General features: G+C 42.5%; 1 protein-coding gene across 4 annotated transcripts in view; it reads left to right on the top strand.

The window, feature by feature from the left end:
• ADHFE1 (alcohol dehydrogenase iron containing 1) overlaps window positions 1–20,034 on the top strand; it is a 36,749-nt gene extending 16,715 nt beyond the window's left edge. For 3 of the 4 annotated variants that reach the window (XM_055286196.2, XM_055286198.2, XM_063643262.1), the window contains 7 exons: window positions 38–143; window positions 3,053–3,205; window positions 5,159–5,257; window positions 7,939–8,017; window positions 8,192–8,288; window positions 11,527–11,684; window positions 19,494–20,034. In XM_055286196.2, the coding sequence (XP_055142171.1) occupies window positions 38–143; window positions 3,053–3,205; window positions 5,159–5,257; window positions 7,939–8,017; window positions 8,192–8,288; window positions 11,527–11,684; window positions 19,494–19,577 (776 nt within the window). In that variant the 3' untranslated portion in view covers window positions 19,578–20,034. Of the gene's footprint in view, window positions 1–37; window positions 144–3,052; window positions 3,206–5,158; window positions 5,258–7,938; window positions 8,018–8,191; window positions 8,289–11,526; window positions 11,685–19,493 lie in introns of those variants that run through there. The other variant, XM_063643263.1, reaches the window with a different exon arrangement.
• The last annotated feature ends 3,315 nt before the right edge of the window (window positions 20,035–23,349 follow it).

Below are 23,349 nucleotides of genomic sequence, written 5' to 3'. Positions count from 1 at the left end.
ATGGCTTTAGCCTCTACTGAAAATCCTTATGTTTTAGGCATCACTTCGAGAGCCATCAAACCCACACTGGGGCTGATTGATCCCCTGCACACCCTCCACATGCCTGCCCAAGTGGTCGCCAACAGTGGCTTTGATGTGCTTTGGTAAGTGCTGGTGCCACCTGGAGGGGCTTTTTTAGTGCTAGGTCTATGGATAGTATTTTGTTGCTCAACACACATGCTAAGTATTCATTGATCAGCACCCCACAACATCCCTAGCTTTGGCTGTCGTTACCCCCTGTCCTAAATCAAACATTCAAGCTTTAGAGGTTGGTGACTAGGTGACATCTGGTGTGGGCCACAAACCTGCTCTTCAGGATGGACCCGCACAGCCACAGCCAGGGCCATAGGGATGCCGCTAAAGGGGCAGTTGGAGCGGGTGTGCAGCATCTCAGGGACACACCAGCTACCTTTATGGCCTCACTAACTAGGCAATGCCCAAGCCTTCATGTCATGGAAGAGAGCAGGGAACAGAGCTAACACCTCCAGAGTACCCCCAGACCGTGCACATTGTGTCAGCACCTCACATACAACACCACTTCACTGCAGCTCTGTGTGATACAGGACCTTTGTTTTATTGAACAAGAAAACTGGGTTTGAGATGTTTAGTGACTTGCCCATAGTCTTACTGTATGTTCCCTCGGCTTCAGCTGCATTGTGCCGATGGCCCCCTAATCAGTATTTCTGTCGCAGACCTTGCTCCTGAGCTCCAGGCCTCATGGAGACCCCACAGGCACTTCACATTCAGCATGTGCCAAATGACCCTCGTTCATCTATGTGCACATGCACATTTTTTTCACATTTTAACACCTCTGAAATCAGGACATAACTTAAAATCTGTGGCATCAGAGTATGTTTTCATCCTCAGTGGTACCTATTTTAAAAACAGTGCAGGCTGGGCACAGTGGTTCACGCCTGTATTCCCAGCACTTTGGGAGGCCAAGGTAGGAGGATCACTTGAGGCCAGGAGTTTGAGACCAGCCTAGGCAACAAAGTGACACCTCGTCTCCACAAAAAAAAGTTTTACAAATTAGTCAAGCATGGTGGCACATGCCTACACATCCCTGTACAGTGACTGTCACATCCTAGGTACTTGTATACTGCTAGTTCACACAAGCAGGAGGTGACAGAGTTAGAACTCACACCCAGGTCCCCCAGGGCCATGATCTGCTTCCCTCACTATGTTATGCTGCCTGCCAAGAGACTGTGGAAAATTGTGTCTAACTCCATTTTGGTCAATATTGTCAGAACTTTGATGAGCTGTCCCCTAATAGTCTGGAAATGAGGGGAATAAGGTTATCCTTCCTAACTGTAAAGTACATAATAAATACATCATGACCCAAAGCAGCCACCCTTAAGTGGGTGACTCACAGGCCCAAAGACTTCACTGTCAATCTAAGTGGGGAGTGGGCTCAGAAGGCAGGAGGATAATGGCAGTTGCTCTTTCAAGTACTGCCCAAGGGAAAGAACACCTGGCCTGAGGAATCTGCCCGTAAGGCCCAGTGGCCTGTTCTGAAGGTGGACAAGCCATGTATTAAATCTTCGAGGTAGCTCCCCTCATTAGGACTCCATGGACTTCTGATCATAAAGTGGCCATCCTAGGGCTTGACTGTAGGGAGAGAAGGTGCCACCTGGAAGACTCTGATGTCTGCTCAGCAGTTATGTTTCTTGTCATAAAGCATTAAGCTGACTTCCAGGCTTTACACATAGTTTCTGTGAGCTCAGCTCAGTGAGTCCGCCCCTGAGAAACAAATCTGCACTTGGATTTGGGATCTGATGCAGTCTAGATGTGCTGCAAGGCAGAGGTCACACACTGACTACAGTGGCCTCACCAGCCACCCCAACTTCCCCATGTGGACACCTCATTCTTGCATTATTCACACATTCCCTGCTTAGAACTACAAAGCCTTCATATCCATCTACAAACTAATTTCCAAAACAATTTTCTAATGATTTGTCCAAAAAATATTATCTGCTTCTCATATGTAGAAGAGAGTAATTCCTCCATTCTAGGGAAAATGAAAACTGTAATTCATGCAAAACATGGGGTCATCTCCCTTCACAGTCACGTGAAAGGAGAGTGTCCCAGAAACACTACAGAGGCCCCCATGGGGAATTATACTGAAAACTATAATTCATGCAAAACATAGTTCATGTTACACTGTGTTTCCAGTACATCACTGATCTAGATGGTGATGTCTGTTCTCTTCTGCAGTTGATGAGCTGGAAGTCATGCAGGCCATCAGGTGGAGGCAGCTATGAAGCTTAGCTCTTGAAATAGCAAACTCTGAGTTTAGGGTACATAAGAGAAAAAGATCTGCTTTTTCTTCAGGCCAAGAATTAATAATAATAGTGAATACTGAGGTGTACAATGTGCCAGGTACTCTTCTAAATACTTTACATGTGTCAACTCATCGAATTTTCACAGCCACATCATGAACCAGTACTATTATTTATCCCTGTCTGAGAGTCACAAGAAGGATAGTGCCTCACACCGGGTCCACAGCAGGAATATCTTGTTCCAGGATTGACAGCTGGGCAGCTGACCCCAAAGTCTATATTCTCACTCATTACACTGTAATTTTCATAGGAGTCTGGTGTAGCTCTGACCCACTTTTGGTAATATGGTATTTGATCAATGCAAGGTATAAAATGGTAAATATCTTCCACAAGGAAGTCATTTTTTAGATTCAGTGGTTTTTTGTTGCTCAAATATATAATTCGACACCACAAAAATGTATCGACACTAGAAAAGGTCCATATAAAATCTTATACATACCACTCAAAAATACTGTAATTCTGTTAATGTAAACTCAACTGTATTAATTTATATTATAAGTAATGACTGTTGTAGGCAAGAGGTGGGCTGGTAGAATGTACTGTGATCATCAGTGTTAGATAATATATCCACCGTGGGTTGAATGCCAAACAGCTCCAAGACAGGCTGTGATCTAAATGGAGGGAAGGAGGAAGACGACACTTTCCATCTCTGTCCTTTCAATATTTCTTGTTAGCCATGCCCTGGAGTCATACACTACCCTGCCCTACCACCTGCGGAGCCCCTGCCCTTCAAATCCCATCACACGGCCTGCATACCAGGGCAGCAACCCAATCAGCGACATTTGGGCTATCCACGCGCTGCGGATCGTGGCTAAGTATCTGAAGAGGTATGTCACCCCAAAGGGGATAGAAATAGAACAGGAGGCCCACATTCTGCCAGCACGTGAAACATGACATGCCTGAGCCTGAAATATCCTGAGCAGGTCTGTTCACCAGAAAAGCAGTCAGTGGATGCGCAGAAGCCCCAGACACCAGCAGCCTCTGGAGGGACCCAAGGGACAGGCAGATGAAAACTGGGTCCTTCAGTCCCTAAAAGGCAAAGGCAGACAGGGGACAAACTAGGAGCCAAGCTAGGATGAAGGGTGGTGTCCTTTGAGATTTGGCTCCCCAGGGCAGAAATGAGACCCACACTGGCAGATGTTGGCTATGCCCATCCAGGCCCTGTCCGAAGACACACAGAATCCATCCATTGAGTTAACTCAAATGAACTAAACTTAAGAAATAAATGTGGGCTGGGCACAATGGCTCACACCAGTAATCCCAGTACTTTGGGAGGCCGAGGCAGGAGGATGGCTTGAAGCCAGGAGTTCGAGGTTGCAGTTAGCTATGACTGCACCACTGCACTCCAGCCTGGGTGACAGAGCAAGACCCTGTCTCAATTTAAAAAAGGAAAGAAAAGAGTAGAGATTGCTGTCCCAGGAGATATAAAAGGCAGAAAATGTAAAAAGATTCCTAAGAGGTTGTGAAAGATTTATGAACACAAGTATATACATACATGTATAGCCATAGGCTACAGGAGAGCAAATAGCAATCAGGTTCTGAGACAGCAGAGATATACTTAGGATGAAAGCTGATACCTGAGATATTAGGACATACTCAAAGTCAGGCTCACTTTTGTATTTATACGTAATGGACGGAACGGCCACAGGTAGGCTAGGCCTAGACATGAGCACGGTGCTTCCTCCGGCCTTAAGCTAGAAGCTCCACTGACAAAGGAGCCCTGGAATTGCATTTGTAGCAGAGCAGCAGGAAGGAACCCAATACTGTTTCAGGTTTGTGGGAGACTCCCAGGACAGCACAGCAGCACTTGACTAGGTCCAAGCAGACACGCATCATGGGGAGCCAGTTTATCTGACAGGGACAGAGGCTTGGCAGTGGTAGATAAGGAGAGATGGACAGAGGAAAGCTGAAAGTTCCATCACCTGCTACTTCGCCTTGTCATTGGGAGAATAAGGAACTAACATGGGGTTTCAGAAAGGAGGCAGGAACACCCAACCATTCCACATGAAAGGAACATTTCAAATGAAAGGGGGAAAAAAAAGGCTGTGCTTTTTTATTTCGCCACAGGAACTCTTATGCAAGGCAAAATTGCAAAAAAAGCCCACTTTCATGAAAAGTAGGTTCCCTTGACAGTCTTCAGGCTTCTTCCCTGGGGCAAGGTTTTAGCAGTGAGTGCAGGAAGGCTGTGCACAATCAGAAAGCGGCTTTTGAGAATTTACTTTTCCAAAGTGGCACTGGGGACACCCAGAGCAAGCTAAGGCTCATTCGACAATAACATCCACTTCCTCAATAATGTTGGCATAGAGGTGCAGCAACCACAGATATAAAGAGGCCCCCATTGGGTCCAATGGGAGGCAGTGTCTCAGAGAGAAAGAGCGCTGGCCGGCAGGTAGCCCCGGGCATCTGAGAATGTTTACATCCCTTCACAGGGCCGTCAACAGCACTGACAAATGAAGAAGAAGAATGAGTCTCAGGACACCTTCCTGGAGTGGCCCTCGCCATCCAGGGACCAGCGCGTTGCCTCCGCCGGCGCTTTTACATCACATGAGCAGCTGACAGCATGTTTATTATGCCTTTGCTGAAACAGTTGATAAGAAAATATGTTTCTCTTCAGTTTTCATTTAGAAGACAAGGCGTCATTTGAATAACTTGCCTAATTTTTCTTCCTACCAAGTAGCATTTCTTTTTTCTTCCCCCATATCTTTCCCTAAGGCAGCTCCTTATTCTGTAGGAATTGCCAATGTTGATGTGTTATTGTTAGGTATTTATATCGTTCACAGGGCTGTCAGAAACCCCGATGATCTTGAAGCAAGGTCTCATATGCACTTGGCGAGTGCTTTTGCTGGCATCGGCTTTGGAAATGCTGGTGTTCATCTGTGGTGAGCAAGTCTGAGATTTCATTTCTTTACTCAAGCTATTGCTTTAACAAATTTTTAATGTTTATAATTCAGGACAGGTGGTAAAATTTAAATATGCTGTAGAAGGAAGAAATTTAACTTTATGTTCCTAAATGTATTCTTTTTTTTCTTTTTTTCCTCTTTTCACCACCAGCTAAAGTAGAAACCTAAATGTATTCTTAAATTGAATGTGGTTCCTAAATGTATTCTTTTATGTTCCTAAATGTATTCTTTTTCTTTTTTTCTTTTTTCCACCACCAGCTAAAGTAGAGACCTAAATGTATTCTTAAATTGAGTGTGGTTTACTGGGTTTTTTAATAACATATTTTTAAGGTATAATTCACATACTATACAATTCACCCATTTAAAATGTACAGAACATTAGTTTCTAATATATTCACAAAGTTATGCCACCACCATCAATTTTAGAGCATCTTATCACCCCAAAAAGAAATCCCATACCTCCTAGCTGTCATCCACCAATTCCCCCACCTTCCCCAATACTTAGTAACTACCAATTTACTTTCTTTTTCTTTTTCTTTTTTCTTTTTTTAATTTTTTTTTTGAGATGGAGTCTCACTCTGTTGTCCAGGCTGGAGTGCAATGGCGCAGTCTTGGCTCACTGCAACCTCCACCTCCCAGGTTCAAGCAATTCTCCTGCCTCAGCCTCCTGATTAGCTGGGATTACAGATGTGCACCACCACACCCAGCTAATTTTTTTATATTTCTTAAGTAGAGACGGGGTTTCACCATGTTGGCCTGGCTGGTCTCAAACTCCTGACCTTACTTATCCACCCGCCTCCATCCCCCAAAGTGCTGGGATTACACACATGAGCCACCGGGCCCAGCCTACTTTCTATCTCTGTAGACTTCCCCATTCTAGACATTTCATGTAAATGGAATCATAGAATATGTGGTCTTTTGTGTCTAGCTTTTTTCCTCTCTATGGACATAGGTTTTCCTTTCTCTTCTTATATATGTAGGAGCAGAATTGCTGGGTCATATGGTAATTCTGTGTTTAAATTTTAAGATACCGACAGACTGTTTTCCACGGCATCTGCACTGTTTTACATTCCCACCTGCAGTGGGTGAAGGTTCTGATTTCTCCACATACTCACCATGTGTTGTGGATTTTTTAAACTTAAATGTAGGATTTTTCCCCCAATCTCTCACAAAAGAAAGGGATCAGAATGCTTGTCAATAGCCCAGAATTAATCTCATTGATTGAAACTTTATTGGTATGTCGCTTTAAATTTGAAAACCATTGAACTTTGAAAATTAAGAATAAGCCTTTGCTAGGGCGAGCGCAAGGAATGATCAGCCTCTGATGATCTACCACTGATGGGAGCATAAATTGGCAACATCTTTCCAAAAAGCAAGTGAGCAAAATGTACCCAGAGCCTGAAAAATATTTATGCCCCTGGGCCCACCAATTCACTTCTAGGAATCTAGCCTGAAGAAATACCCATGGCTGGGCGCGGTGGCTCACACCTCTAATCCCAACACTGGGAGGCTGAGCTGGATGGATCCCTTGAGCTGAGCCCAGGAGTTCAAGACCAGCCTGGACAACATGATGAAACCCTGTCTCTACAAAAGAAAATACAAAACTTAGCCAAGTGTGGTAGTGCGTGCCTGTAGTCCCAGCTACTCAAACACCTGTAGTCTCAGCCACCCTGAGGCAGGAGGATCGCTTAAGCCAGGGAGGTTGAGGCAGCAGTGAGCCAGAATTGCACCACTCCAGCCCGGGCAACAGAGCGAGACCCTGTCTCAAAAAACCCAAATAAACAACAACAACAACAAAAAAAACTATAATATTTTCCTATTTGTTCATCAATAGTTCAAGGGGATATAAAAAATTTTTCACTGAGCGTGGTGGCTGGATCCTTCCTCACTTGAGCCTAGGAAGTCAAGGCTGCATTGAGCTATGATGACACCATTGCACTTTAGCCTGGGTGAGAGAGTGAGATACCGTCTCTAAAAAAAAAAAAAAAAAAAAGAATTTTTCAGTAAAAACAAAAACCATGATGCCTTTTCTTGATGTCAACTAAATCTAAACAAATCCTTAAGGTAGAATTCAGGTAAGAGAAACCAGTCAAACCAGAAATGATTAACATAGCCTGTCAGGCTAGAATAATCATTTCTGACTGGACTCTGTGAGTATGTAACATTTGAAGGGATCTATCAGTTACTGGCGGGACAGATCACTGGTGGGTCAAGCTTGCACGTCATCAAATACAGCACATCCTGACTCACAAAATTCCCCCGACGTCATCTGGGAGCACACTGCCAAGGAACTGCCAGGGTAAAACAGAAAACACATGCCCAGAGCTTATTACAGAAACTTCAAAGTGAATTCCCAAGTCTTTGAGATCGTAATGTTAACTAATGGGTTCAGGGAGCTACTTCTGGATCAATACTTTTTAATGTCATACAATTCTATGAGCATTTGAATTTAGGCATTTTCAGAAGTTTTGCTAATGAATGCACTACATGTCCTAGACATCATAATATATCCTTATATCCAAGAAAACAGAACATATCACTTTTTCAGGTAATGAAACTGTCTAGAGACTGTGACAGGCATCCCCATAAGAGTATCTTTCTATTGTTGACTTGAATTTTGATAACTGTGTATGAACATAAGGATTTTCTTTCTTTTCTAGCCATGGAATGTCTTACCCAATTTCAGGTTTAGTGAAGACGTATAAAGCAAAGGATTACAATGTGGATCACCCACTGGTGGTAAAATCATAAGAATAAGTTATTTAATTAAATATTGTAATCCTCCCAATTTCCATAAATATATTTGCCAATTCTCGCCTGCTTAGAGTAGGGGGTAAAGTAACTTAATATCTAGAATATGTAGGGAAGAACGGCTTTGTCATCTGCCAGTCACCGCATTTCATTTCTCCCCAGCCCCATGGCCTTTCTGTGGTGCTCACGTCCCCAGCGGTGTTCACTTTCACGGCCCAGATGTTTCCAGAGCGACACCTGGAGATGGCAGAAATACTGGGTATGAACCATTACGCAAAATTCTGTGACCGGCCAGGCACAGTGGCTCCCACCTATAATCCCAGCATTTTGGGAGGCTGAGTTGGGTGGATCACTTGAGCCCAGGAGTTTCAAGACCAGCCTGGGCAACATGGCAAAACCCCATCTCTACAAAAAAAAAAAAAAAAATTAGCCGGATACGGTAGTGCAAGACTATAGTCCCAGCTACTTGGGAGGCTGAAGTGGGAGAATCACCTGAGCCCAGGAAGTTGAGGCTGCAGTGAGCTGTTATCATGCCACTGCACTCCAGCCTGGGAGACAGAGTGAGACTCTCTCTCTCTCTCTCAAAAAAAAAAAAAAAGAACCATAAAGGACAATACCAAAAAATATTGCTTTGCGATAGCTTAATAATGAAATGTCAGGCTGGGCACAGTGGTTCATACCTGTAATCCTAACACTTTGGGAGGCTGAGGTGGGAGGATAGCTTAAGCCCAGACGTTTGAGACCAGCCTGGGCAACATAGTGAGACCCTGTTTCTTTAAAAACATTTTTAAAATATAAATATATGATTAAAAATGTCAGTGACTTGACCAAAGCCCTGTCTAGCACTAAAATTCTGTCATTATTATGTTTCTGAGAGTATTGAGTCTGTTACGTTTGTAGTAACACTGTTTCCTGTTCTTGTCTCAAGGGAAAGTATAATTATTTTTATATTTTCAATGTTATAAATGACTTTTGCTGTGTTCGATAATAAAATGAATCTATATCAGGAAGCAGGAATAAATTCCTAATTATAGAGAATCAAAACAACTGGAAACTTTTTTTCACCAAAGCCTGCAAAGCTCCTGATCAACTAGAAACTTTATAAAAATATCCTGAAAGAGGAGTCTGTTTGCCATACTGTAGAATAAATACTGTCAATAATAAGATATCCACAGTACTTTTTGAATCTTACCAGAAATAAAATGATATTCAAGATAGCTTTAATGGTAGGTAAAATGTTGGTGTTTTGCTAATACAAGAACTCTTTTAAGTAGACTTGAATATTTTATTAACTTGCAAAACATCTTATTCTGCCACTTGTGTTTAGTTAGGGCAAGAAGGGAAAGGCTAAAAAGAAAACTTCATTATGCTCTCCTCGCCCAGCCGTTGGAGAGATTATTTCCAGGGAGGTAGAGAAGGACCGCAGACATCCTCCTGCAGGAGCTCCCGCTGAGTCCCAGGTGCTGTGCTGGGAATGTTAATGACACAAGCCCAGGGCAGAGAGGGGCCAGGGGCTCCATTTCCCAGAGGGTGCAGGGGGGAAACAGTGCAACTTTGCCAAGGATCTGTGCCCCTTTTCTCTTTCGGACTGGAGATGTTGTTCAGCCATATTTTGGGACTCAGCTGCCTTTGTAAATATTCAAACCATGTAAGTAAGAAGAGAGAGCACAAATCATAGGCTACATTTATGATAAATGGGAAAATCTTAGAGAACTTAAAGTTAACACTCCAGGCAACTAGCAGCACTACTGAAAAGGGAGTTCCTCTGTTAGACAAATTCCAGGCTGGAAGAACCCACTGACTCTTCCTTCTTGAATGGGAAGTTTTAATGTTATCTACACTTAGCTATCCCACACGATGAAATATTTTGATTCTCCATGTCGTCTTAGATTTCTTAGCTTTAGACTGATGTATTCTTTTTCCTACCATCTCTTTTTTTTTCTGTAACACCTCATAGGAAAATGGAGAGGTTTCCATGGTGTGTTTTATGGCAGCATTCCCAGGAACATTAAAACTTCATAAACTTCGTACCATGTGTCACCGCTCCACCTAATCCATATTTTAGCTGCCGCTGGGTAATACAGACTGGTCTTGTCAGACAAGGTTTACCTTCCAACCGGCTGCTCTCCCAGCCAGCCCTGTATCTGGTTCTATTCATACCTTTTCCTGGATTCCTAAGAGTTCTCACTGTCATGGAAGAGAAAGCTAAAAACCGATTTAATAATATGCTTCATTCAATATGGAAGTGAAAGCAGTCACAATCTCCTTTTGAACAATACAAGAGAAAGTAGACTTAGACTACTGTGGGAGGCATTTTGCGTAGACTTCACATAATGCTACACTCTGTAGAGGGCCTTACTTCTTGGCAGTGAATGTGTTTGGCTAGAATACATGAGAATGCAGGGTGCTAAGGGTTGTGAAATCAGTTCCCTTCCTCTGGGAACTTTCTCTGTCACCCTGCCTGAGGGCAGAACCTCCTGCACGGCTCTTCCAGATTGCCATTTCCGTGATTATATGCATTATTTTTTAATTTTTATTTTACATATATATTTTTTAACAGAGACAGGGTCTTACTGCTCAGGTTGGTCTTGACCTCCAGGACTCAAGTGTTTCTCCTGACTCAGCCTCCCAAAGTGCTGGGATTACAGAGATTCTCCTGCCTCAGCCTCCCAAAGTGCTGGGATTACAGAGATTCTCCTGCCTCAGCCTCCCAAAGTGCTGGGATTACAGATGTGAGCCACCAGGCCCGGTCTCTTAATTACTAATCATGTACAAATTCTGCCCTCACGAATCTTCTTTCATCAATACCATTATTATCTGCATACGAAACGCTGTTTTCTGAGAGCCTTCATGTTCTTGGTCCTGCCCAGCTGGTTCTATAATATTTATTTAGAGGAACCTCCCCTGCTCTTTGGCAACAGAATCTAAAATTAAAAGTTTTATAGCTATAGAGGACAAAAGTTTTCTTCCCTGTTCACACATAATCCATTTTTGTTGTGCTTATTTTCTTTTTGGTGTTTAATTTTGGAGCTTTTGTACTTCTGTAAGCTTGTCTCACAGGGCGTTTGCAAAGGATTTGTCTTTTTCTAAGATGTTGCTGTGGGAAAAGACGTTGAAGACATCATACACCTCTAGATGTCAGCAAATTCCAAGCCTTGAAATTACATAAGCTGTGTGTTCTTCAAATATTCATTCCTCCATCCCAGCACCAGCCGACTTTCTTGCCTTGTTCTGCACCTCTCTTCTTGTCTTTGTTCCTCTTCTTTCTACCACACAAGGGGCGAGCATATAGGACTTGGCAGCCCCTCCAAAATGTCAGAGCTAAGTGAGCTCCCCCAGCCAACTTGGGCCCTCCTGCGGAGGCACACGATGGCCCCGTGCTAGGCGTTAAGGAGACCCCGTGGGTGTGCATGGTGTATTCACTGATCTTGTGACTGAACTCCAGCCAGAGCCCGTTTCCTCCTCTCTCCCTACAGTCAGCGCTTTATGTCTTCTAGGGGCTGACACCCGCACTGCCAGGATCCAAGATGCAGGGCTGGTGTTGGCAGACACGCTCCGGAAATTCTTATTCGATCTGGATGTTGATGATGGCCTAGCAGCCGTTGGTTACTCCAAAGCTGATATCCCCGCACTAGTGAAAGGAACCCTGCCCCAGGTAAGAGACCGGCACGCTCCTCACTCCCTGCGAAGGAGCCTAGCGCCTCCAGAAAGACATGCTCCGTTGGTGGCGGGCTAGCGGGGATGGAAACCAGGGCTCCCCAGTGGTTCTCGGGTCTCCTCCACAGCAGACAGCAGTTCTGTCCTTTCCCGGTGCAACAGGGCCAGGCCCTCGCCTTTCTGTTCATCCATACAGCTGTAGCTGAGGTGAGGCTTTTGTGAAAATTTTCATGAAGGGATGGATCCTTTATGATAATTCAAGGCAAAAACAACCAAACTGATCTTGAACTATGGCACAATTTCCCTTTTCCCCATTTCTGTCCTTTGAAGGGCTCCTATAAATAACTATGTGAAGCTGTTCCAGAAGGACCACCAATATTATTTTCCATTGTAAAAGAGTTCCAGGTCTCTACTATTTTGTGAAGAATAAGCATGGCCTTTCAATTAACACTATCACCAAATTGCTTTCGATGAATGTGGGAGATTGTATACTTGATACATATCTGTGTCACTATGGGTCTGATTTCATTTCTTAAATTTTTGTGAAGAATGTAAATGGAGCTTCATCCCTAATTCAGTAGAATCATACTAGGTGTAAAGTTTGCTCTTCCGAGGTTCTCACGAAGAGCTCTGATCCCTCAGTGGACCTCTCTTGAGCTAGCACATCAGATCCTAATAGGCCAAGGTCCTGTTCATTGCAATTCACAATAAAGAGAGAGCTCAGAGCATGAGTGCTTGGTTGGTGGACCACACCGTAGTCACCATGCCCAGAATACTCCTTTAGTCCTCCTGGCCAATGTGGGAAAGGCAGAGGTCACCTTAGTGCTATGAGGGTATGAGGATAAGGATCTTCTGCCACAGGCTAAGGCATTCCCTGACCATGGAACAGAGTTAGCAGCTGAAACATCCACTTACACAGCAGCCTGCTTGCCACAAGTGCTGGTGCTTTTCCCTCACCCCACTCCAAGTAGGCAGGGCCTCAAACTAGCTTCTTCCTCCCCACTTCACTAGTGCTTAGAATGTTGACAGCCTCACCACTCACTTAAGATAATATTTGTATAGATTGTGTTCATAGACTCATGTGTCCACAGGAGCCAGGTAGAGAATAGCAGTGAACAATGTCATGTAAGGCCTTAGGGAGTGGTGGGGACTTTGGTAAGCCAGAAGGCACATGACCCATCTAATTGGGCGAGCAGCTCAGCTACAGTTTATCATCACCAAGCAGAAAATCAGGTCCCAGTGTTGGTAGAACTTCCAACTCTCAAGAAAAATCAGCAATCTTGATGTTTGTGTTGAATTCTCTGGTTTCCAATGCACAAATGAAACATAGTCCATGAACCACCAGTTTCCCTGATTTGGATTCAGGCTCAGTGAATTCAATTGCATCTACAAATAGAAATGAACAAGAAACAAAGGAGTCTCAAAGTATAGCAGAGACCCTGGGCTAACCCACAAACCCTTGATTCTAACCCATACATCCAGGGGACCAAATCACTAAAAAAATCAGACCCTCTAAGGCCCTCACAGTTATTTTATCCAAGCCTACCTGCCTGTAAGTTCTGTGAGGGCAGGAATCTGTCTGCTTGGCTCATCCATTTTCCATTGCACCTAGCACAGGCTAGTAAACATGTTAAATGAACACATACCTCCATTCCTCTCCTCCTAAGTCCTCTGTCTAGGTAAGCTTTAATGGCTGACTGAGGATAACTTTTTGAAAAGTTTCCTTAGACTGACTAGGACTCAACCAAAGACAGGGGAGCCATGAAAGCTCAGGGACAACCTAGACTGAGTGGTCATAGTGATTTTTTCCGGGGGGAGGGACAGGGCTAGAGTGCAGTGGCATAATCACAGCTCACCACAGCCTTGACCTCCCAGGCTCAAGTGATCCTCTGTCCTCAGCCTCCTGAGTAGCCAGCACTGTAGGTGTATGCCACCATACAAGGCTAATTTTTTTACTTTTTTGTTCACAATAGGTCTCACTGTGTTACCAGGCTGGTCTCGAATTCCTGAGCTCAAGCAATCCTCCTGCCTTGGCTTCCAAAGTCCTAGGATTATAGATATGAGGCACAGTGCCTGGCATTCACTGCAATTTTAATGTAGCTTCTGGCTTTATGGCATGGTCCCAGTGACACTGTCCACCCTGCAAGGGGCCCTCCAAAAGGTTCGATTTATTTAGCCCAGGAAAGTGTTCAGGAAAATGTGTGGGTCCACCTCTAAGAATGGTATCCATGATTTTCAGATGAAACTGTCTAATACCCTTGGCCATTTGATTGCTGGCCATCAGCACACACTGACAGGTGTTTACTGTTCTAATTCTACTGTGGTCAGACTGTCACTTTCTTTTGTTTGTTTTGTTTTTTGTTTTTGAGACAGAGTTTCACTCCCATTGCCCAGGCTGGAGGGCAGTGGTGCAATCTTGGCTCACTGCAACCTCTGCCTGCCGGGTTCAAGTGATTCTCCTGCCTCAGCCTCCCGGGTAGCTGGTATTACAGGCACACACCACCATGCCCAGCTAATTTTTGTATTTTTAGTAGAGACAAGGTTTCACCATGTTGGCCAGGCTGGTCTCAAACTCCTGACCTCAGGTGATCCGCCCACCTCAGCCTCCCAACGTGCTGGGATTACAGGCGTGAGCCACTGCAACCAGCCCAGACTGTCACTTTCAAAAGCTATTCCACATAGCAGCAAATCCAGCCTAACATTTGAGACCACTAAAATAGCACTAAATTAACACTAAAATAGCAAGTTAATTAGATATCATTCTGAATGCCTCAGTGCACATGTGATACTGGGAAATCACAGATAGCAAAACCTTAATTGGACAAAACCAATTTCTTAGTTTTACAAAAATGGGAGGTAAATGGAATCTTTTGGATATAAGTTCTGTCTTAAAGTGGGAAGCCAGATTTTCCTCAAGCTGTATTCATAAAGCACCCCAAGGCATCTGCTGCCTTTTTTCCTCTGATCTTGTTTTCATGATTCAGAGAAATATAGTTAATTTTAATTATCTAGCCCTAGGTTCATTTGGAGTCCACGTGATTGAGATATGTGTATATTCACAGATTGATAGGACTTTGATAGGAATCTTAGAAATAAGCTTGTCCATTTTGCAGATGAATAACTACTATGGAATTTTGTTTGTTTGTTTGTTTGATGGCAGTGACTGTTTTAGAGGAATGCTGTGGCCACTTCAGAGTTTTACACATGCAATAGACTAATCTTCACTTATTAATATCTCCAGGATTTAAGGTAGTGAGAAGAATATACTGGCTCCTCCAAAGAACGTCACCAGAAAGGTTATTCAATGTAGTTGACATTTGATGAAGGTTCTTTTCTGTTCAGCAGTGAAGGATTGGTTTTCCCTGGAAGGAACAACCAGGCCAGTATTCTTGACCAACACAGCCCATACTGGTGGCAGCTAATAGCAGCCCTGTGTACAGAGGCTTTCAACTGCCATAGCCAGGCTACAAGGGGAGCAGGCAAGAATATATTAATCTTCCAAGCTGGATTTCTGAAACCCTGGAAAGAAACATTTACATTTCAAATCAAAACATTTCATTACTGAGGAGTGCTGTCTACCCAAATGAGCACTTCCACTCCCTGGTAGACAGGCCAGCTGAAATGTTGTTATTTCATGAATGTGCTAAAAGTAGATGTCTGAATTTATTTCGTTCCCATGTTAATGAGTTGTCCTTCAGTCTTACATGCCTATAAATAATAGCACATCATTGCTTAACATACCTTAATTCTGAGAGAGTTTAGCTTTTATATGGCAGAGCTGATAGGTATAGGGACATATCACAAACTTTATGTCCTTGTCCTGTTTAACCAATCACTGGGGGCCAGAAACGTGAAACAGAAACTCAGCTCAGGCTTGGCTTCAAGTACTTCTAAGAGTCCTGCACTGCTCCACCAAAGATAAACAGGATCATGTCAAGGGCCTTTGAGCTCATCAGATAAGACTCTCTCCCATTATGAACAAAGTAACTTGCCATCATCTGCAGTTACAGCAAACACTGAACTTCAGTTCTTGACCCTGAACAAACACATACATAATGAGACCCTCTGCCTTGCTACGGATTTCCAAAATTCCTTAGGGTCTCCTAAAAATCTGCTGGGATGTGAAACTTTGTCTTTGCCTCACCCATACTCATAGGCATTGTCCCCCACCCCTCTCTCATCTTTCTTCCTCTTTCCTTTCTTCCTTCTTTAACTTATCTTTTAAATTGTGATAAAATATGTATAACATAAAATTCACCATTTTAACCATTTTTAAGTGTACAAGGCCATGCCATTAAGTACATGCACTATGTTGTTCAACCATCACCACTATCCATTTTCAGAACTTTTTTTTTAATCATGCCAAACAAGTGGTATGTCCATTAAACACGAATTCCCCGTTCTCCCCTTCTCGTAGCCCCTGGGAACCTCTGTCCTACTTTCTGTCTCTATGAATTTGCCTATCCTAGGTACCTCATGTAAGTGAAATCATACAATATTTGTCCTTTTGTGACTGGCTTATTTCACCCAGCACAGTGCCTTTAGTGTTCATCCACGTTGTAGCATGTGTCAGAATTTTATTCCTTTTTTATGGCTGAATAATATTCCATTGTATGGATATACTACGTTTTGGTTATGCATTTACCTATTGATAGACACTTGGGTTGTTTCCACCTTTTGACTATTATGAATAATGCTGCGATGAATATTGGTGTACAAGTATCTATTTGAGTCCCTGCTTTCAATTCTTTGGGGTATATACCTAGGAGTAGGATTGTTGTATCATATAGTAACTCTATGTTTAACTTTCTGAGGAACTGCTAAACTGTTTTCTATAGTGGCTGCACCATTTTACATTTCCATTAACAGTGCACCAGGGCTTCAGTTTCTTCACATCCTCAACAACACTTGTTATTTTTCTTTTGTGTGTGTGTGTAATAGCCATTCTAATGGTGTGAAGTGGTATCTTATTGTTTTGATTTGCATTTCCCAGATGACTAAGGATGGTGAGCATCTTTTCATGTGCTTATTGGCTATTTATATATATTCTTTGGAGAAATAACTAATCAAGTCCTATGCCCATTTTTGAATTGAGCTGTTTGAGGTTTTTTGTTGGTGAGTTGCGAGAATAATTTTTTTTTTTTTTTTTTTGAGATGGATTCTTGCTCTGTCATCAGGCTGGAGTGCAGTGGTGCAATCTTGGCTCACTGCAACCTCCGCCTCCTGGGTTCAAGCAGTTCTCCTGCCTTAGCCTCCTGAGTAGCTGGGACTACAGGCGCGTACCACCACACCCAGCTAATTTTTGTATTTTTAGTAGAGAAGGGGTTTCACCGTGTTGGCCAGGATGGTCTCCATCTCTTGACCTCGTGATCCACCCGCCTCGGCCTCCCAAAGTGCTGGGATTACAGGTGTGAGCCACTGTGCCCAACCAGAATAATTTTTATATCCTGAATGTTAATCCCTTATCAGATATATGATTTGCAATTTTTTTTAATTTTGTTGTCTTTTCACTCTCTTGACAGTGTCCTTTGATGCACAAAAGTTTTAAATTTTTATTCAGCCTAGTTTATCTGGTTTTTTTTTCTTTTTTCCTTTTGCTTTTTCTTTTTTTTTTTTTTTTTTAGAGACAGAGTCTTGCTCTGTTGGCCAGGCTGGAGTGCAGTGGCACAATCTCGGCTCACTGCAACCTCCGCCTCCCAGGCTCAAGCAATTCTCCTGCCTCAGCCTCCTGAGTAGGTGGGATTACAGCTGCCCACCACCACACTCAGCTGATTTTTTTTTTTTTTTTTTTTGTATTTTTAGTAGAGACGGGGTTTCACCATGTTGGCCAGGCTTGTCTCGAACTCCTGACCTCAAGTGATCCGCCTGCCTCGGCCTCCCAAAGTGCTGGGACCACCGCACTGGACTCCCTGTGCTTCTGGTGTTACATCCAAGAAATCATTGCCAAATCCAATATCATGAAGATTTTTCCCTAATTATTCTAAGAGATTTAGGGTTCTAGCTCTTACATTTAGGTTTTTGATGCATTTTGAGTGAATTTTTTTAAAACATCCATCCTTCTTTTCATTCCTTTTACCAGACAAATACTGACTGAGTCCCTACTGTATACCATGCATTGTATGGTATACTAAAAGAAGGAAAATAAAGTCCCTTTTCTCCTTTATGAAGCTTACCTTCTAGTGAGGAGAGACAATGAACATCTATAAATAAGATATAAATGAAATTATTTCAGATAATGACCAGTATATGAAGGAAAACCTGCATAATGAGATAGAGAGTGATCTCACGGGGAAAGTGTGGAGAGATCTCCAGCCAGGGTGTTGGGAAGGTGCATGATGATGGGGCAATGCTTTCCAGACAGAGGGGAAGGGCCCTGAGGCAGGGTCAAGGTTAGCATGTTCAAGGAACTTAAAAGGGATGGTGGGACTAAGTGAGGTGTTAGAGCTGGGGCAAGAAACAGAGCCAGATCAGGGTGGCCTTAGAGGCCATGGTTTTGTTGCAATTGCCACGGGAATTTATCTGCGAGCGTTAAACACAGGAATGGTAGGATTCAGTTTATACTGGAAAAAAAATCACTTTGGCTGCTGTGGGGAGAATGACCTCTGGGGGGCAAGAATGGAGCAAAAGTGGAAACAGACCTTTTAGGAAGCTTCTCAAGCTGGACAGGCGAGTGATAGCAGTGCCCTGGATTCCAGTTGTGGTACCACAGGAGGTGAGAAGCGCTCTTACTGGGGCTTCATTTTGGAAGTAGGACTGACACTCTTGCTGATGAGTTGAACTTGCACCGCAAGGGAAAGGGGAATCAAGTCTGGCTCCTGGGTTTTGCCTGAGCTACTGGGTGTCATTTCTGAGATGAGAAAATGGGAGGAGCGGTGGGGTGGGAGAGTCAGAGTTCTATCTTGTATATGTGAACTTTGAGACGCCAGTGTCTCCCTCCCCACCATCTTCACTAATTCAGCAGATAACTGTTGAGCATCTACTTACTATGTCAAGCCCTCCGGTAGGCGCAGGGCAGAGAGCAGTGCACACAGCTGAGCCCCTGGCCTCACAAGCTTCTCTTCCACTAGCTACACTCCCAAACACATGCCAGTAATAGAAAACATGCCCAGAGACCCATGAAAATGGAACCTCAAAATGGACATTCCTCAGTTTCATGCAGGCGCCAGGGGAGTCATCACTGTAGCTTTTAGCCCCTGTCCCCGAGAAGCTACTGACCAGAGTATAAATAGAAGTAGGATGTGCTGGATGTCTTTGCTGAATTGACTCAATAATCATTGGAGAAATCAACAAATCACTGGATTTGCTTGGGAACGTAGAGATAAAACCTTAGGTAATAGAAAAAAAAAGGAGTCACTTGTTGCACATAGCATGAAAGTTAATGTTCTACTGAAGTCCTTTTGAATATGCCTTAAGTCCAAGTTGCAAAATACATGGTCTTAGACGTCGGGGATGACCCAGTTCTCTCTCAGAGCTCTGTGCATACAGAGAACCTGGCAGAGGTTGTTGACTGACCTAGTTTTGTCATGATAGGGGTGTTTTCCCCAAGGTTGGTTTGGGCAGAAGGCTGTTGCCAGGACATAAGGCAAGGGGCAGTGGCTTTCGAAAGCTCTGTGGGGAAATAGGTATGATGCGATAAACCTCTGAGTTGGGGATCAACTCATATGAAGTATAAAAGAAATACCGTTTTTAAAGATATGGCATTTATCAAGGCATTGATTCTTATGGCCAAGTTAATTTCCATAACTTTGTAGCTTTTACAAACTGCCTTTTCAAAGCCCTGGGTAACTTCTTTCATTTACTGTTTCAGGAAAGGGTCACCAAGCTTGCACCCCGTCCCCAGTCAGAAGAGGATCTGGCTGCTCTGTTTGAAGCTTCAATGAAACTGTATTAATTGTCGTTTTAACTGAAAGAATTACCGCTGGCCATTGTAGTGCTGAGAGCAAGAGCTGATCTAGCTAGGGCTTTGTCTCTTCATCTTTGTGCATAACTTACCTGTTACCAGTATAGGTGGGATATACATTAATCTTGCAGGAAATTCCCCAAAGCTCAGAGTCCAGTTCCTTCCATAAAACAGGCTGGACAAATGACCACTATGTTAGACCCCCAGGCTTGACTTCAGGGGTCAGTGTTCCTGTCCCAAACTCCACACAGAATACTCTGCCTCTGCTTCATGTAGCAAATGAGCAAAAACTCAGTATCTATCGAAAGTGTAAATTGTATTTCCTATGCCTAGTAATTCACTGCATGTCTAAAAATTTATCTGATAGAAACACTAGCACCAGTACATACAGAAGCATGGCAAGGATGTTTCTGGCAGCACTTTTCTAATAATAAAAGATTTGAAACAACCTTAAGTATTCATTATTGGTATATAGATCATTTATAGTATACTAGACAGTGGAATACTATGGTACTTTAATAAAGATGAAGTAAATCTCTTGGAAATGTGTCCATAATATACTGGGAAGTTGGCAGAAAGCAAGCTACCAAATAATTATATATTAGTATGATCTGATTTTACTTTTTCAATTATACATAAACATATATCTACATATACATACAAAAGAAAGATACACAACAACAATAGACTGGATTAAGAAAATGTGGCACATATACACCATGGAATACTATGCAGCCATAAAAAATGATGAGTTCATGTCCTTTGTAGGGACATGGATGAAACTGGAAAACATCATTCTCAGTAAACTATCGCAAGGACAAAAAAACAAACACCGCATGTTCTCACTCATAGGTGGGAATTGAACAATGAGAACTCATGGACACAGGAAGGGGAACATCACGCTCCGGGGACTGTTGTGGGGTGGGGGGAGGGGGGAGGGACAGCATTAGGAGATATACCTAATGCTAAAGGACGAGTTAATGGGTGCAGCAAAACAACATGGCACATATGTAACAAACCTGCACATTGTGCACATGTACCCTAAAACCTAAAGTATAATAATAAAAAATAAAATAAAATAAAATAAAAACCATTCAAATACCATGAAAAAAACATCAAAATTTAAAAGTTATTACTGGAGAAATGGAATTTGGGGTGTGGAGAACTAAGAGAAAATGTTTACTTTATTTTATTTATTTATTTATTCATTTATTTTTATTTATTTTTTTGAAATGGAGTCTCGCTCTGTCTTCCAGGCTGGAGTGCAGTGGTACGTTCTCAGCTCACTGCAACCTCCACCTCCTGGGTTCAAGTGATTCTCCTGCCTCAGCTTCCTGAGTAGCTATTTATTTATTTTTTGAGACAGAGTCTCACTCCTGTTGCCCAGGCTGGAGTGCAGTGGTAGAAACATGACTTGCTGCAGCCTCCGCTTCCAGGGCTCAGGTGATCCTCCCACCTCAACCTGCTGAGTAGCTGGGACTACAGGCATGCACCACCATGCCTGGCTAATTTATTTATTTATTTTTGTATTTTTTGTAGACACAGGGTGTCGCCATGTTGCCCAGGCTAGTCTCAAACTCCTGAGCTCCAGTGATCCTCTCGCCTTGGCCTGCCAAAGTCCTGGGATTACAGGCATGAGCCACCACTTCCAGCCTCATTTTTTATTTTATAAACTTCTGTATTGTTTGGATTTGTTACAACAAGCATATATTACTTTTCTAACTTTTACAAAAGGGAAGGGAAAGGAAAGAAAAATGTCATTTTAATGTTTTAGGTCAGATTCATTTTATTTTATAAAAATACTAGTAACATATTTAAAAGGTAAAAACAAATCCACAAGGGTAAAATATTAGAGACCAATCTTCTGGTGAATAAGTTGGTTTTTTTTGTTTGTTTGTTTTGTTTGTTTGTTTGTTTTAAAAAAACAACAAAAACAGAAAGCAAAAACAGTAACATCCTACATGGTTATTCCCTCTGGAAAAATGTTCCTGGTGTTCTGAATACGTTAATTCGAAAGGAAGCAGTTTTGTAGGTTACAGATTATAGCATGCAGGTAGAATCTGACTGGTGTGATACTCTTCCTCCCTTTTATTCCCAGGCTACAGAAACCTGGACAGCTCATTTTTCCTTTCAAAAGTTAACCCACTGAGGTTTTCTTGCCCAAGCTTTCGCAGTATAGATCTCAGAGTACTTGCAGATTTACTCACATTTTAAATTGAATTAAAATTTTAATCTTATAAATGAGTAATATAATTACTTCCGGATTGTTTCAAACAGATGAGAAAAGCATTACTGTGTCATTCAACTTGTCTAGGCCACTTGATCTCCATAAAGGTCTTTACTTTGTTGAGATTTTAAAATCATGTTTATTGGGGGTTTTCTCTAACTACAAACATAAAATATATTCAGTACCAAAAACTGTTAATACAAAGATAAACACAAAAGAAAATCATTGTTCATACTGCATCATCCAAAAGATAGCCATGTAAAAATTTTGTATATGTTATTCCAGTAATTTTGTATGCATAAATATATGTTGTATAACTAGCTATATATGTGTACATTTTTTACTTAGAAATGGTATCATTAAGGTGTAATTTTAATTTCTACAGAACATTCAAATTTTTTTATACCAAGTGCCCCAAACGTAGGCTTAAGATGGTGCCAATAGAATTTCAGCTACACCTTGCAGATCATAGCTAGCTAAAATTTCTTCCAGCTCTTCAGGAGAATCCTGGAGATGAGGGCAGAAGCTGGGCATGAACGAGGCAGAGAACAGCTAAACTCTGCCAATCTGAGATCCTCCAGGAAACTTTAGTAAAAGTTGTTAATGAGAGTCTCAAAATATGTTTAGCATGGCAAAAACTTATATGTATACACATACACATGTATTTTTCCCTCACCACCCCCACCTCAGAAGCAGTCTAGGTAAGTTTGAGAACACATAATATATTATGCAATGTGATATGGCATTATTAGAAGAGCATTAGGCTAGGGTTCAAGGGCCCTGGATTTTGTTTCAGTTTTGTCTGAGTCTTAGTTCATTCAACTAAGGCCTCTTCCAGCTTGAAAATGCTATAAGGCCGGGCACAGTGGAGGCTGAGGCAGGAGGATTGCTTGAGTCCGGGAGTTTTGAGACCAGCCTGGGCAACATGACATGGTGAAACACCATCTCTACAAAAAATACAAAAATTAGCTGGGTGTGGTGGTGCATACCTGTAGTCCTAGCTACTCAGGAGGCTGAGGCATGAGAATCACTTGAACCTGGAAGGTGGAGGTTGCAGTGAGCTGAGACCACATCACTGCACTCTATCCTAGGCAACAGAGCAAAACTCTGTCTCAAAAAAAAAAAAAAAAGAAAGAAAGAAAATGCTATGACTAGGTTTTATGTATTACCTGGTCCTTAATGCGAGATTTCTGAATTGGGAAAATTTGATGTAAAATAATTTGAGATACAAATATGCATTCTCCCCCCCTTCTCTCAAATGTTCAATGCCTTTGCTAACAGTAGCCAGACATCTGAATGTGACTCACCAGGAGGAGTGTTTGGTATTCATATTGATGATGACTCTGTAGAGGAAGAATTTAAAGGTCAAGCATGAAGAAACAGATTTAGGAAGCCTTGGTGTTTTTATCTTGATACCCATCATTCTGGCCCTTACAATTAGAGAATATGGAAAAGGTGAGTTCTGTGACTTACTAGCTATTAAAAGAGGATAAGCTAGATTAGGCCCATTTCTGTAAATCAAACACTTTCATGTTT

This window comes from Symphalangus syndactylus, chromosome 7 (assembly GCF_028878055.3).
Source record: "Symphalangus syndactylus isolate Jambi chromosome 7, NHGRI_mSymSyn1-v2.1_pri, whole genome shotgun sequence".
NCBI classification, from domain to species: domain Eukaryota; kingdom Metazoa; phylum Chordata; class Mammalia; order Primates; family Hylobatidae; genus Symphalangus; species Symphalangus syndactylus.
This window is presented reverse-complemented; position numbering and strand designations above follow the sequence as displayed.